This window comes from Fusarium mangiferae (genome assembly GCF_900044065.1).
Source record: "Fusarium mangiferae strain MRC7560 genome assembly, contig: FMAN_scaffold008, whole genome shotgun sequence".
NCBI classification, from domain to species: domain Eukaryota; kingdom Fungi; phylum Ascomycota; class Sordariomycetes; order Hypocreales; family Nectriaceae; genus Fusarium; species Fusarium mangiferae.
Genome location: NW_024573928.1, coordinates 548,716 through 563,265, shown reverse-complemented (window position 1 = coordinate 563,265; position 14,550 = coordinate 548,716). Strand labels below are relative to the sequence as shown.

General features: G+C 48.5%; 8 protein-coding genes across 8 annotated transcripts; 4 read left to right on the top strand and 4 right to left on the bottom strand.

The window, feature by feature from the left end:
- Window positions 1-172: 172 nt before the first annotated feature.
- Window positions 173-2,419, top strand: FMAN_11136 (uncharacterized protein; the record flags this gene model as incomplete). Its single annotated transcript, XM_041833909.1, has 1 exon — window positions 173-2,419. One exon carries the CDS (start codon window positions 173-175, stop codon window positions 2,417-2,419), a length of 2,247 nt encoding a protein of 748 aa, XP_041684225.1.
- Window positions 2,420-2,721: 302 nt separating this feature from the next.
- FMAN_11135 (uncharacterized protein) lies at window positions 2,722-4,553 on the bottom strand (the record flags this gene model as incomplete). The annotated part of the gene is made up of 2 exons (XM_041833907.1): window positions 2,722-4,022; window positions 4,070-4,553. The coding sequence occupies 2 exons, from the start codon at window positions 4,551-4,553 to the stop codon at window positions 2,722-2,724; spliced, it is 1,785 nt and encodes a 594-aa protein (XP_041684224.1).
- Window positions 4,554-5,045: 492 nt separating this feature from the next.
- On the top strand, window positions 5,046-6,906 carry FMAN_11134 (uncharacterized protein; the record flags this gene model as incomplete). Its single annotated transcript, XM_041833906.1, has 3 exons — window positions 5,046-5,131; window positions 5,186-5,220; window positions 5,273-6,906. 3 exons carry the CDS (start codon window positions 5,046-5,048, stop codon window positions 6,904-6,906), a joined length of 1,755 nt encoding a protein of 584 aa, XP_041684223.1.
- Window positions 6,907-6,971: 65 nt separating this feature from the next.
- FMAN_11133 (uncharacterized protein) lies at window positions 6,972-7,888 on the bottom strand (the record flags this gene model as incomplete). The annotated part of the gene is made up of 2 exons (XM_041833905.1): window positions 6,972-7,242; window positions 7,290-7,888. The coding sequence occupies 2 exons, from the start codon at window positions 7,886-7,888 to the stop codon at window positions 6,972-6,974; spliced, it is 870 nt and encodes a 289-aa protein (XP_041684222.1).
- A 421-nt stretch (window positions 7,889-8,309) lies between these two features.
- Window positions 8,310-8,857, top strand: FMAN_11132 (uncharacterized protein; the record flags this gene model as incomplete). Its single annotated transcript, XM_041833904.1, has 2 exons — window positions 8,310-8,720; window positions 8,774-8,857. 2 exons carry the CDS (start codon window positions 8,310-8,312, stop codon window positions 8,855-8,857), a joined length of 495 nt encoding a protein of 164 aa, XP_041684221.1.
- A 453-nt stretch (window positions 8,858-9,310) lies between these two features.
- On the bottom strand, window positions 9,311-10,282 carry FMAN_11131 (uncharacterized protein; the record flags this gene model as incomplete). Its single annotated transcript, XM_041833903.1, has 3 exons — window positions 9,311-9,619; window positions 9,670-10,091; window positions 10,147-10,282. The coding sequence occupies 3 exons, from the start codon at window positions 10,280-10,282 to the stop codon at window positions 9,311-9,313; spliced, it is 867 nt and encodes a 288-aa protein (XP_041684220.1).
- A 574-nt stretch (window positions 10,283-10,856) lies between these two features.
- On the top strand, window positions 10,857-12,369 carry FMAN_11130 (uncharacterized protein; the record flags this gene model as incomplete). The annotated part of the gene is made up of 3 exons (XM_041833902.1): window positions 10,857-11,047; window positions 11,099-11,780; window positions 11,836-12,369. 3 exons carry the CDS (start codon window positions 10,857-10,859, stop codon window positions 12,367-12,369), a joined length of 1,407 nt encoding a protein of 468 aa, XP_041684219.1.
- Window positions 12,370-12,530: 161 nt separating this feature from the next.
- FMAN_11129 (putative saccharopine dehydrogenase (NAD, L-lysine-forming)) lies at window positions 12,531-13,729 on the bottom strand (the record flags this gene model as incomplete). The annotated part of the gene is made up of 3 exons (XM_041833901.1): window positions 12,531-13,381; window positions 13,433-13,621; window positions 13,669-13,729. 3 exons carry the CDS (start codon window positions 13,727-13,729, stop codon window positions 12,531-12,533), a joined length of 1,101 nt encoding a protein of 366 aa, XP_041684218.1.
- Window positions 13,730-14,550: the final 821 nt, after the last annotated feature.

Here is a 14,550-nt window from a genome sequence, read left to right as displayed (position 1 = left end):
AAGCACTTCGTTTGCAAAAACAAATTCATACCCAAGCTACCTTTTCATCTATTCATCTGCTACTCACTCTTGTTCTTTATCTTTTTAATTGCATTAAGACCTCACTAGTTTGGAGTGTTGTTTGCATCCTCTACGAAGCACAGAAAGGGACAAGATAACTCAAATCACTACCATGTCAGGTGACAATGGAGGAGTGGCGGCTCAGGCTGACATTTTAGGGATTCCGGGAGCCGCATTAAACACCATCGGCTTTGCCCAAGGACTCCTTCGCGCCGTTTCAGCTGACAATGCTAACCCCAATGCCGTCATACAAGTCCAGCAAATCGGGTCCTGCTTTCAATCCAACGGTCCTTGGGCCGCAAAGATTCCAGACGTTCTGTCGAGGGCATCTTGTGTTAGACTTGAGAGGCTTTCTGCTTGGGTTGGATGGGCAAAAGACGACACCCCAGCTTTCATGAGTCAGACTACCGGTGGGCAAACTGCAGCTCTACTATGTTGCGCCCTCGGGAGCCTTTACTCGAAAAGCCGTTGCGGACTACTGCTCTACGATCTTTGTCAAGATATCTTACCTGCAGATCGGCAGTTGTCCTCACCAACTCAATTGGGTGATGTTTGCATGCTATTAGAACGAAAATCCGCATGCCTAGGTTTTGGAAACCATTTGGCCCTCCAAGTCACTCGGCTGAGGCAATGCTTTTTCGAAGCTGGCTTAGACGTGCCACGAGACTTGGCCGACACCCCAGCAGAAGAGGATCTTAAGAGTTTTTTATCCGGGGTCTGCAGTGCCCTTCAAGATGAGAGTTTGATTCTACAAGTGTCTGGAACAAGATGTGTAGGGACACTATTGGCCTTGACGCTAGCAATGTGCCCTGAAGATGTTTCAGTGCGAATCAATAGAGAAGTCCTTATGAGCGGACTCAGGGACAACATTATCTTCTCGGTCACTACCGAAGATGGCTCTTCAACACAGATTCATCTTGAAACTAAGCTGGAAAACAAGAAGGCCGGGTTCTTAAAACGGCATATCATCGCAGACAGCCAACACAAACACAACGAAGAACTACGCTTTGTATGCGATGGCATCTTGTCGAGCCAGTTAGATCTTTCCCTTTCTATGGTCGGCGCAGATTCATCTCAGCCTCTGAAACTCGCTATATCGAACTTTGTAGCATCTATAGCAATGGAGCCTACTACGGATTGCTTCTCCGTTTACGGGCGAGAAAGACGTTTCCCGACCCAAGGATTGAGGGTCATTTTAGGGCCCACATATCGACAAACTATTTCCCAGCGCTTAGAGAAAGTGCTATGTTGCCCTTCTGATACTTTGCAGAGCCCCAAAGAGGCATTCAACCGACTTCAGATTGCCCTTCGAGTCGTTCTACCTCTCAAAAACTGCACATGCTCCTCCTGCAATATTGGAGAGATATGGGACGTGACTCGTCATCCGAAAGCCAATGCGAACGCTTTTATGTCATGGATACATTGTCCAGTTTCTATGCTTTGGAGGGATGTAGCCCAAATAACGCAGGCATCGCTACTATTTCTCTTCTTACAACACAGTCTCTATACTTCATTGAGATCCCACTTTGGAGATGATACATACCCATATCTTATTGATCTTTTCTGGTCACGATTTAATGAGGCTTCATACCATGATTTTAAGGATATTGGGCCGAGTTGGTTGCACAGACACATTATCCGACTTGTCGGAGATTCCAGGGTATCTTACAGCGAAGATATGCAAAAAGCAATTTGCAACAGCTCAGGGGCTTCTACTATTTACCCTGCTACTCTTGAGGTCCCTGAGATCTCTAGCCCATGGGTAGTGCAGTATGACTTAGTCGATGGAAGGCTGCATTATCAGGCCGACAGTTACGACTTTATAATTCCAGTGATGCCAGGCAACAAAGCAGCGAAGGCGCTGATTAGACCGAAAGCAAAAGGGTCTATCGCCAAGGGCGTGATAACCGTTCCATCAGGACTTGGCGAACACAGCAGCCTTATTATGACATTGCGCCCAGCTTTGATGCAAAGATCTCAGGCGCTTTTACTCCGATGTCAGATCAAGCAAGGCAACAGTACGATGGAGGTCAATTTTCTTGACATGCACTTGGGACTGATGAGTCTCAATCCGGCCGACAGTTGTGATCACGACCTTTCGACACCATTCAATCCAACGAAGGACAACTTGATTGTCAAAGCTACTTCTGTAATGGAACCAGTGGCATCAGGAAAATCTTCGATCGGAGTAACGTTGACGCATCGGAATAAAGAATCCCAATTTCTCTGCTGTTCTCAGTCCGTATTTCAGCTTTATCAAGGCGATTGCTGTTTACCGTGTGCTATTGCCCAGGCTATGCGAGAGAAATGTCAAGTCGTTATTGGTGGATCGCCTAGCATGTATCTTATCCGTTGCTAAGGATGTAGGATAAATGCTGTATATAGAAGCATAAGTCAATAATGAGTTATAGCTTATTTTCTTTTCTTTTAATTAATATATCTAATAAGTAAGTATTAACTTACATGTAAGTATTATACTTTCACTCCTTAACGTCTAAGTTAACCCTGTAAACTTAGTGTTTTATATCTTATAAGACATTAAAGTAATGGGGCTTTTTATGTCCTTGCTAACATTAGGGTAGATATAACCAATTCTTCATTCAGTTCTCAGACTTTTGCTGGAATAGACTGTCGGCCTGTAACTATGTATGCTTGTACCTTCTATAAGCTTTCCACCATGCCGCGTAGTATCTCATAGAGCGCCCAAGCCCCTGGGTCTGGCACCTGCTGCTCACTAGCCTCACCAACATACAAAGCCCTTCCAAGTTTCGGTCTCAGATATCGTGTAGCCTCTGCCTTTTCCTTCGCCTTCACAACCGCAGCCTCAAAACTCTTGTTCCTCACAAACTCATCTGAAAATGGCAGAAGAACATCCATCACGGTGCGGTCTCCCTCTCTTGCTGTCGTGCAGGTCTTGAGAGACTCTACAGCAATATGAAGGGCTTCAGCATATATCTCTGCAGTTACATCCTTAACTACTCCCTGGTCTGCGAGTTGGCGCTTGAGGGCGTTGCTGAGAGCTGTGAGGAGAATTCCAAAGATGGCGCCGAGTGTGCCGCCCATATCGTCAACGGTGTCGGTGATTGCTTCGAGGAACGACACAACTGAGCCTGGGGCAGCAACTCCCTCATCAAGCTTTCTGATCACGGACTCACAGAGCCCTTTGACCGCTTCGCCGCAGTCTCCATCGCCCATCATCATATCCCACTCGGTGAGTTTTGGCTCAGCTAGGATGGCCTTCTCACAAGCTGACCTGATGCATCTCTCAAGTAACGATGGATCCATTGAGTCGTACTGCTTGGTTGTCGCAACTGACGTTTCTCCATTTGTATGACCATTTTGCTTTCCTTCATTCATAGGAACAGGCTTTTGTGATGGCCTGACCAGGTTCGGCCAGGATACAGCTGTTGTAGGCCGGTCAAAAAGCTCGAGTAATGTTGCGGTTGTTGACTTGCAAAGTCTCGCAGAGGCTGATAGATTACAGAGTGAGATTGAGAAGCCTGGTGCATTCAAAGAAGTCTCAAACGACCCTGACAAACATCTGACTGGCTTAATAGACCATGTCGAAGCAAGCTGCTGTTGAACTTCGTCAACCAATGCACCGAGCTCCAGATTCGAAAGACCACCGTAGTTGTTCACAAGGAGTAAAACCTCATCGTCTTGAGCGAACTTGCAGAACCCTCGTTCTGGATCACTGTGGTCACATAGTAGCTTCAAACAGGACTCTATGACGCTTTCAACAGTCGGGAAAGGAGAAACCAGTTGTTGGCCGGGTTCATTGTGGATGCCGGCTCCGATAACGCAAATGTCATCGGCGATCTTCTGGTATTGACGACCTGGCACGTGGCAGTGATCAAGCGATGATCCGATTGAGACGGTGTTGTCGTTGACTGCTCGACCTAGGTTTACACACTGTTCAAAAGACCAGTCCTCAGCGGCGGCAGCACAGAGAATTTTCATCGCTATTGAGCATTAGCAGGACGCATAGTCCGTGACTTGGTCCACTCACTAAAGACATGGCCAGGCATGCCTCTTCTTCCTACTCGTTCCGATCTGCTCCTCCCAATAGAAACATCGTCCGTCGCTGGAAGCACTAGATAATCTTCCCCGGACCCTGCAGCTTTTGCTTTCTCGGCAGCAAGGCCAAAGTGAAGACGATCTCCAGTGTAGTTTGTGATGAGAAAAATGGTCCCCTTGGTAGATGGTGCCAACTTCTTGGCGGCTAAGATTTGCTTGGTGCTCGGTGAGGCAAATATATCACCACATGCTACTGCAGAGAGTAGGCCTTCGCCGACGAAGCCGCTCCATGAGGGCTCATGGCCTGAACCGCCACCGCTGATGATGGCGACTTTTGAGGGGTCGTGATATTGGTTGGCTACAACGCGTTCGGGCTCGTTTAAGATGAGATGGGTGTTGGCTGTCACTAGAGACCTTAATGCTCGAGGGACTAAAGAATTTGCAGCCGCTTCTGAGAAATAGTGTTTTGTCGACATGATGGGAACAAGGAGGTAGGTTGGCGGTCAAAAAGATAACCCTAGTGTATTGAGAGACACAGTAAAATAAGAGTTCAATTGATAGAGCCGATATATAATTCAATTAGCCATTGCTGTTGATACAAAAGCTACACCTCGAGACGAGCCAAACTGTCGCCGAATTCACCTCTTTCGACTTTTTTCCGAGTATTTCAATACCCAGTCATGTCATCTGCAGGGTAACATATTGAAACATGACCGCGAGACGCAACTTGCTCGCAGACTAAGTTAGGTTAGCAAGGTTCCCCGCAGTTTGGAGCAACCTCGCTTAGGGACGCTCCAAGTGGTGACAGAGTTTAGGTGAGTTTGAAGTAGTTTAGTGGGCTTTGGGCTCTTGGGCTATGCTGCAGCTTTGGCTAAACCGCGGCAATAGAGCTTCCTTCGGCAAATCGTATGCTTTGGTCCTGTTCTGCCGACCTTCGTCTCGCGTCACTCAATGCAACACCATCTCCAATGGACCGAGATGAAGACGATCAAACGCGGCTGAGGAAGAGACCGCGCAAGTCCCGCAGTCGAGGGTTGCGTACGAGAACTGGCTGGTCAGTGCATGTCTCCTGATGCGTGATATGATCATTCAGGTCTGATAGATACAGTTTGACGTGTCGCAAGCGGCACAAGAAATGCGATGGTGAGAGTGACCTTTCACGTTGCCTCCAGTACCCGCTAATGGTCTATACCAGAGAGACGTCCAGTCTGCGGACCCTGCACGATTAGATCTCGCGATTGTGTCTACCCCGAAACGCAGCCTTTGACAAGCGTTGACGACTCGGAAACACAATCAGGGGACCAATTATTCCTCGGTGATCAAGAATCTCCACCAGAACTTGATCTACCAGACTCGCACAGCAGCCTCACCACTGACCCTGGCCCCAACATACAGCCGTCCCTGTCCGCGAACCATGTCTCACTCATCGGCGTGGCCGCCCAGCCACTACCTACCTCTACCTGGTCTCCAGATTCAGCCTTCTGGACTGCCGACTTTGCTTCGATACGATGGCTTGACCTTCTCGCCAATGATGCCGCACAAGCTGATAGCGGCTTCTCACTTGCGCCGACTCCAGCCTTGAGAGAAGGTGAAGAAAGACCTCCAGACATTGGAAGCCTTCAAGCCCGCTTGTCTCAAGTTGCACAGGCCGAGTCTACCGGCTGGAAAGCTGGAGTAAGCCCAGCAACTTTATCGCCTCATGATGCTGTTCTTCTTCGTCACTTTGCAGAGAAGTGTGCTTTATGGCTGGACCTCTTTCATCCCCAGAGGCTGTTCTCTACATATGTTATCAGACTGGCTCTGAAAGACCCTGGACTGCTTCATGCCATTCTGGCCCTTGCCGCACGTCATCGCTCTAAATTACCCAGTTCCAGCGACCGCACCGTAACGGATAACGAGTCGATCCGGCATTACTACGAAACACTTCACTACGTGCAAGAAGCACTCGGCTACACAAGCTACACCAACTCGGAAGAGCTTCTAGCCACGGCCATTGTTATCTCCTCTTACGAAATGCTCGACGAATCAGATGGGCGGGGAAACTGGCAGAGACATCTCAAGGGCGTCTTCTGGATACAGAGGTCTCAAGAGGTTCATGGCGGTTCTGGCGGTCTTCGCCAAGCTGTTTGGTGGGCTTGGCTGCGTCAGGACATCTGGGCTGCATTTCGAGAAAAGAGGCCTTGTCTGAGTTTCTGGGTCCCAGTTCAAGACCTCAGCGAGCTTGGCCAGCATGACTTGGCAGAGAGAGCTATATATCTCCTCTCACAGGCTGTGAACTACTATGCCCATTCCCACGCTGCGGTGTCAGTATCAACACCAAATCGTCTAGCGCCAGTGGACTTGGGGCGTGCCAGAGTTGACATCTTGAACAAGATAGAAGAGCTCAAGACTCACCTTGGCGAGCAATACCAGCCCCTTCCATCGCCCTCTGAAACCGCCGATATCTTCAAAGGGATTTGGATACACCCACCAGAATTTGGGGCTGCGTTGCAGGCACTTGCGTTTGCACAAATATTAATAGCACTTCACAGTCCAATACCCGCTGGGTTTAATGGGTATCTAAGAATGCAAAAGACACTCACGCAGTCTGTAGACACCATATGTGGAATAGCCATGGAATTGAAGGATGAAGCATGTCAGATTGTATCGGCTCAGTGTCTTTACGGTGCCGGTCTTTGTCTGCAGGATGCTGATAAGCGTGAGAAAGTCATTTCTTTGATGGAAGCGTGTGAGGCCAGAGTAAATTGGGTCCCGATGAAGATGTGGAGAGATGATTTGAGGACGGAATGGGCCAAGGCAGATCAAGAAGGAAGTCAAGAAGCGTTCTGAAAACACAAGAGTGAGGCGGCAAAGGTAGCCCCATAATTTATAAGAATCACCCAACTACGGTATAGCTAAGCCTTCCCTGAAGAACCGCAGACATCCATTTGCCACTCTGTTAGTTTCTGGGCCTTCTCCACGCCCTCTTCCATCAATGTTGTCAAGTTGAGTTTCGATGCTTGCTCCTTGATGTGAATCAGGTAATCATCCAAGACAAGCTTGTTCACGTTGACCTTGGAAACACCGCCCTTGATACAGGCCTTCATAATATTTTCGGGAAAGTCGTTGGTCCCATGGAGGACAACTCTCACGCGTCCGTTGACTCTGGACCGTATCATCTCCAGCCTAAAGCCTGGTCAGACTTGATGTCGTGCCCTGCAGGGTTCACTTACCGATCAAACTCGAGAATAGGACCTCTTTTGCCATACTCTCCATGGACGTTGCCAAATGCAGGAGCAAGGAAATCGATACCCGTCGCAATGAAATCCTCAACCTGCTCTGAAGTGGTCAGAGCCCCCTCCAAATCAGCTGTATCCGCAATCCCGTCTTCTCCCCCCTCAATTCTTCCCGGTTCAGCTTCCGTAGCAATTCCACGCGTATGGCAGTACTCCACCAGCTCCTTAGTCTTGGCCAGATTCTCCTCCATCTCGTAGTGGCTCATGTCAACCATGATGCTGTCAAATGGGAGGGAATCAGCCGCATGTCGAATAATTGCTTCATCCTGTGCATGATCTAAATGGATCGCGATCGGAACCGAAGCATTGCGCGCTGCGTGTGCTGCGGCATGAATGAGGAGTCCGGAGGAGAACGTGATGGCCCAAGGGAATACTTGGATGATAAGGGGACTGCGCTTGGCCTCGGCGGCTCGTACGAAGGCAAGAATGTGTTCGATGTTGTAAGCTATCGGCGCAACGACTCCATAGCCTCCATCCTCAGCTGCCTTGAGGATCTGGCAGGTCTTGTTGTTTTGCGGTTCCCAAGTGGAAGTCATTTTTGCCATGTGTATCTTTCAAGCAGAATGCTGTGTCTGTTTCTATACCGACTTAAAGTATAAGCAAGATTGTATACCCAGTCAGGGCCTGCGTGAATCAATAGCCCATGGCGCCCTGCCATTAATCCTTGCACCAATCCCCAAGTATCCCCCGCACATTCGCGCCTCGAGGTAATTTAGTCGCTGGAACTAACCCAACCCGAACTAGGACTCCTCGTCCGAACCTTGTCGACTTTGGCAACTTGACCTCGAAGCGCGGTACTTGCATTGCAAACTATGATTCGCTTAGGGGCGCGTCCGAGGAAAAGGCACTGGAATAGCATAAAGTACACAACAAAGGCAGAGACAAAGTCATTTGGCTATCACTATCAAACATCGAGATTTACATTACCTCCCAGTAATTTCTTTACCCCATCATACAATGCCATCCGGACTTCGCATAGTCATCGGCGGGGACGACGCCGGCTTCCCCTACAAGTCCATCATCACCCAACAACTCCTCACAGATCCCCGTGTCTCCTCCGTCTTCGACGCTGGTCCCTCATCAGAAGAAGATAAAACTGCCTACTCGCATTTTGCCATCGCCGCCGCTGAGAAAGTTGCAAAGGGTGAAGCCGACAGAGCTTTGTTGATTTGCGGCACGGGCCTTGGTGTTGCCATCGCCGCTAACAAAGTCCGTGGTATCAGAGCTGTGACTGCTCATGATAGCTTCTCTGTCGAGCGTTCCGTCTTGAGTAATAATGCTCAGGTCCTGTGTTTGGGACAGCGTGTTGTGGGCATTGAGCTTGCTAAGAGGCTGGTGAAAGAGTGGCTGGGTTATCAATTTGATCCCGTAAGTATAGCTGCTCTGTTTCATGAAGGCGTGCTTTATTGACTCTGTTCTAGAATTCCTCATCTGCTGCCAAAGTCAAGATCATTGAGGATTACGACAGAGAACAACTTATAGCAGCGCCAGTAGTTGCTGCATAGGACGGTAGATTGAAGTAGACACCAAATACAACAACTTTTATTTAATGACTTCTACTCGTTTACTGCACTTCTCAAGTGCCATTAAAGTTTGAGGAAAACTGAGTAATATTCTGCATTTTCTTAGAATCCTTTGACATGATTATTTATGTTGTCACGCTTTCGTTTCCTTGGTTTGAATTTGCGTTAGCCATGACAATATTTCTAAACAGTTGCTGGGGCACAAAACAGAAGCAACGCTTTATTTCTAAAACAGCATGGTGCAATACAATTATATAGCTTTACAAGCTACGATTTACCTTTTACTATCCATTTCAACGCTATCCAAGTGAGTAGTGATAGGGCAAGCACTCTATTGCCAGGCCCATGAGTAAGCAACCATATACGACTTATGAACTTTCCAGATGCAACCAAATCTATTGAACAAGGGCAGATTTCTATAGCAAGATCTTTCAACTACCAAGCGCCAACAATGCCTGCGATCGGAATATCAATTCCCGTTGTGTAAGTCGCTGTCTCACTCAGCAGGTACACATATGCACCTCCAAGCTCCTGCGGTAGTGCCAGACGAGGCATGCCACCGTAGTACTTCATCTTGGTATCCCAATCAGGCGCTGTCTCAACATAATACGTCAAAGCAGTTTTGACGAAGCCAGGTGAAATGCTGTTCACTCGGATGCCGTACTGCGACCATTCCATCGCAAGAGTGTGTGTCATGTTTCGCACTGCGCCCTTGGTTGCGCCGTAAGGAGCTGATGGGGCAGCCTGTCTAAAGTCAGTGGGGAGGTATCACTAGGAAGTTTGGGGATACTTACTCTGTTTGGACGGTAAGATGTCATACTGGCTGTAAACACAATGCTGCCCTTGCAGCCAAGCTTGATGAACGCGCGCGCAGCAGCCGTTGCACAATTCCACGCCCCAAATACATTCAATCGGAACAGCTTCTCAACCTGCTCAGCGGTAAAGTCCAAGGCAGGTTGATGCTTGGTGGCACCAGCGTTGGCGACCATTCCATCGAAGCGGCCCTTGTCAGCGATGATGGCATCTATCGCGGAAGTCACGCTCTCTTCGTTCGTCACATCACACTTCTGGAAACCCAGTCTTCCCGGGAAGCGTTTGAGCAGAGCTGCAAAGGGTTCTGAAGGTTCAGTGACGTCGAGGCTGTAGACAAAAGCAGCGTCATTCACAAGGCAGACCTCGGCGATACCAAGACCAATGCCCTGATTGGCACCGGTGACTTTTTTTATTAGCATTGATCATCTTTGCGCAGGGTGTTGACTGGAATAACATACTGGCAATGACCTTGTCTTGTAGGGTCACCTTGTAGTCATGGTTGGGGCCAGGCATTGTGCTCAGAGGCCCGTGTCCATTGGTGGCGCCGTTTGTACCGTTAGCGGTACCGTTTGTGTTTTGGGGGCCGCTCGTCATTGTGTTATGATTCGATTTTAAGAAGAAATTCGAGGGAAAGTTGAGTGAACTGAACTGAAAGAGGGAAATGGGGATTCAAAAAGTCAAGTAAAGAAATGTTAAATATTGGATTCAAGACGCCTCCCCACAGAAGTATTCTGCAAGCACATCGCACCACAATAAGCCAAGGAGCTCAACATCGTCACTACGGCGTGACATCCCGGTCATTCTACTGCGTCTCGCGGTCTCGGTAACCCCCAAGCGCGGTTTAGTTACCCCAATAGCGTCGTCCCTTGCGTTCAGCTCGCGTAGGGGCAGAAGCTAAATTAGTCTTGGCCAAAATCTGGGGTCTCCACGATTCTAGAACAGCTGATTCCTGAACTTGGAGCTAGAAGAAAACCTCTCTCGTTTGAAAACATGCCAATCTCCAAGATACGAAGGTTAACTGTACAGTGAGAGGTGTGACATGTATTCTATTTAAGTATCACTCGTATCTTCCATTTCAATTGCTTCCACCACCACCATCAGTCAATCCTCAACTGTTCATCATCAGTCATCTTCAGACGCGTCAAATATTCATCCCTTGCTCGGCATCATGGATAAGGTCGAGAACAAACAGTTCTTTGAGCATGAGGACAATATCATCGATTCAAAGGAAGACTCTATGGCGAATGACGAATATGTACCCGATACTGAAGAAGAGAAGAAGCTCGTTCGCAAGATCGACCTCTTCATTCTCCCCATGATGTGGTTCATGTACCTCATGTCATACATGGACAGAACCAAGTCAGTATACCCCCTTTCGCATACACTAGAGCCTAGTTAACCTTTCAACAGTATTGGAAATGCCAAGATCGCCGGAATGGACAAGGACCTTGACCTCGACTCCAACAGATATTCGATTGTCCTTGTCGTCTTCTTCGTTGGCTACGTCGTATTCGAAGTTCCCTCCAACATGATCCTCACACGAACGCGTCCGAGTCGATATCTCCCCGGCATCATGTTTGTCTGGGGCGGCGTCACAGTCGCAATGGCTTTCACGCGCACCTACGAACATATGATCGGGTTCAGAATCCTCATGGGTGTCCTTGAGTCTGGATTTGCTCCTGGCGTGCTTCTGCTTCTCTCCTCCTGGTATAAGAGTGAAGAGCAGAGCAAGAGATTCGCCGTGTATATCTCTGCTGCTATTCTCTCCGGTGCATTTGGTGGTCTCTTGGCTGGTTCTATCACTAGCGGTCTTGATGGTGCACACGGCAAGGCTGGTTGGAGATGGTTGTTTGTTGTTGAAGGTGCTGCCACTATGGGCGTCGCTGTTATTGCGTACTTTGTTCTTCCTGACTTCCCAGCAAACACTTCGAGGCTCAAGTTCAGCCAGGCAGAGATTGATCTTGCTATTCGAAGACTGCAGCACGACAGACCACAGGTTCACTCTGAAGACGAATCGAAACTGGGCCATTGGCAGGCCTTCAAACTCAGCATGACTAACTGGCGCACTTGGCTCTTTGTTGTTGGTTACATGGTAAGTCACAGACCGCCTTGTTTCTGAGTATTTGACTGACTGTGGACTTCCTCAGGCAATTGTTGGCTCTTCAACTCTCTCCTACTTCTACCCCACTCTCGTCAAAGGTCTCGGCTATGAATCCACGGCAGCCCAGTATATGACCATACCCATCTTTGGCGTCGCATTTGTAGTCACCGCCCTCACAGGCTACTTCGCCGATAAGAACAGCAAATGGCGAGGCGTTATACTGTGCGCCTGGATGAGCATCGCCATGTTGTGCGCCATCATCATCTGCGTCGTCTACAACTTCAAAGCACGCTACGCTCTCCTTGTCATTATGGCTGCAGCACTCTGGGCCTCAAATGGTTTGTCGCTGTCTTACGCCTCAATTACCTTTGGCTCCATGCCTACTGAGACAAGAGCTATTTCTCTGGCATTTGTCAATGCAATGGGTAACCTGGCGCAGATCTATGGCGCCTACTTGTTCCCAGCTTCAGAGAAGCCAAAGTACCTCAAGGGATTTGGAGTCATCAGCGGGCTGTGCTTCACTGGTGCTGTATCATATATCCTCTTGCATGTGTTTCTCAAGGGCAAGAAACGGGCTTGAGTGATGACAGTGCCTACAAGGATATGTAATGTACTTTTAGTTACAGTTAGTTAGGTGAAGGTGATGCTAGTTATGGATTATACGGTATTGTCTCTAGAAAACCCCACTGAGTACCAGTAGTCCCGAATCTGGATGTAAACTGAGAAAGAGTATACAAAGAATTAGGGCAGTTCTGCAACCTTCTGGTGAAAGATTCGTTCCGCTCGCCGCCAAACCTCTTCAGTATCCCGGCGGTCCAGAGTCAACAAACTTGGCAGAAGTTGCGAGGCATACTCATCACTTGACTCACGTGCAACCATAGAAGGAAGGATATCGATGGCGATGATGCGCAGCTCAGGTCCATCGATGTGCCCGGAGGTAGGAACAGTCGGGTTCTCGAACGAACTGTAGCTGGAGTAGACTGGAACGGGATTGTTCTCGCTGTTTTCACAACTGACGTCGCAGATGACCCGGAGTCGTCTGTCGGGTGTTGAGAGAGCTTCGAGAGTTGTGAACGGCGGGATCTTGTTGGAGCCCAGGTATACGCAGTTCACAAAGATGTCAGACGCAGCGATCTCGGCAAACGGGCCGCCCTTGCTTGTCTCGGCGACATCCCATTTCAGAATGTCACTAACGCCGATGGCCTCAGCTGCTGCAACGGCGCCCTTGCCGACGCGTCCCAGGGCACCGATCACGATCAGTCGAGGATGCGCGCCGTCGTTGGCGGAAATTGCAGCGTCGACCTTGGCCTTGACAAGGTCAGTCAAAGCAGAGGCAGATTCGACAACCGGAGCCGGGCCTTGGGGTACACCAGGGTTGAGCAGCTGATGAGCCCAAGATAGGAGTGCCAGTGCAGTCCCGGCATATCCAGCCCAATGTCCGAATGCAGCTACTCGTCTTCCATCTTGGTCCGTGAGGAACTCCAAGTCATACAGCAAGCCACCTGCGTTTGAGAAGCGAGACAGCTCAGTAGCCCAGCCAGTTTGGTTTTTGTATACGTGAGCAAAATGAACGTAGGTGTGAGGCAACGGTGCTGAGGATACGGTAAGCAAGTCAGGCTAATGACACGTATAGGTAGACATACTTCCATCTGCTTCAATCTCCTTCAATCCCAGGATAATGTCGCCCTTGGGTGCATTGACCCAAGAGCCAGTAGGCACAATCTCAGCCCCCACAGCTCTGAACTCATCGCTCTTGTAGATACGGTCCGGAGATTCCTCCACTCGAACTACGTAGCCAGCGTCGAGCAAAGCCTTAGCAGTCGAAGGTGACACTTAATCGTTAGTTGACGCCATTGTCAGAGTTGTGCAGGGTTCCTACGTGGAGAGCGACGCTCTAGCGGCTTGGTCTCAGACCGGAGATGGATTACGACAGGCGACATGTTGGTGTTTTTGATGAAGAATGGTTTGAAATTGGATAGTAATGCGGTTACGATTTTTTATTTGTAATTGAGACCTGCCCCTGGCTTAGAATTTATACTCAGTACGCAGATCGATGAAGCCGCCGAAATAGTGCGAATCCGTATAGGGTGAGTGAGTAACCACTCCGATTGAGGAGCAGAATATGTAACTTCGGCATCAGATTGTGCCGTGCGGAGACCTGGGATTACGCATGGGCAGCTAATAATAACTCCATTCACACGTGGAAGTTTGGCACTTCTATGCCGTTCAATACAGATTGAGTATCTCTATCTTGTTTGATATGAACTTAAAAATATGAGTCAGAGGGGAAAGGCTCGTCGACCCACTCATCTGACGCACCGTGTGCAAGATTCATCTCCAGTTTATTGCGCGCCTAGATGACTGGTCCTCCTGTAAAAGAACATAGTCTATTGAATTCTGTTATATTATCGTAATGTATATAAAATGACTTGAGTAAAATATAGCATGCTAGTAATATTAAGTCAGTTAAGACATGTTTTCCCCTTAAATTTAAAGATTTAATAATTATTATAAAGTTATATTTACTTTTAATTAAATAACGTACATGATAAGCGAGTGTTACAAACAAGCGAGTGTTACAAAAATCTTAACCCTTGAGACAGGAATCGTCATGAGAACACAACAAATCACGCAATCAAGTAAAACTAATCGCTTTCCTCTTCTCCAGACATCGAAACAACTATTTGACACGTTCTCGCATTATGCCCTACCTTGCCGCACGTTCCACAGTTCCTTTCCTTTACTTGCGCCGACCTTCTTT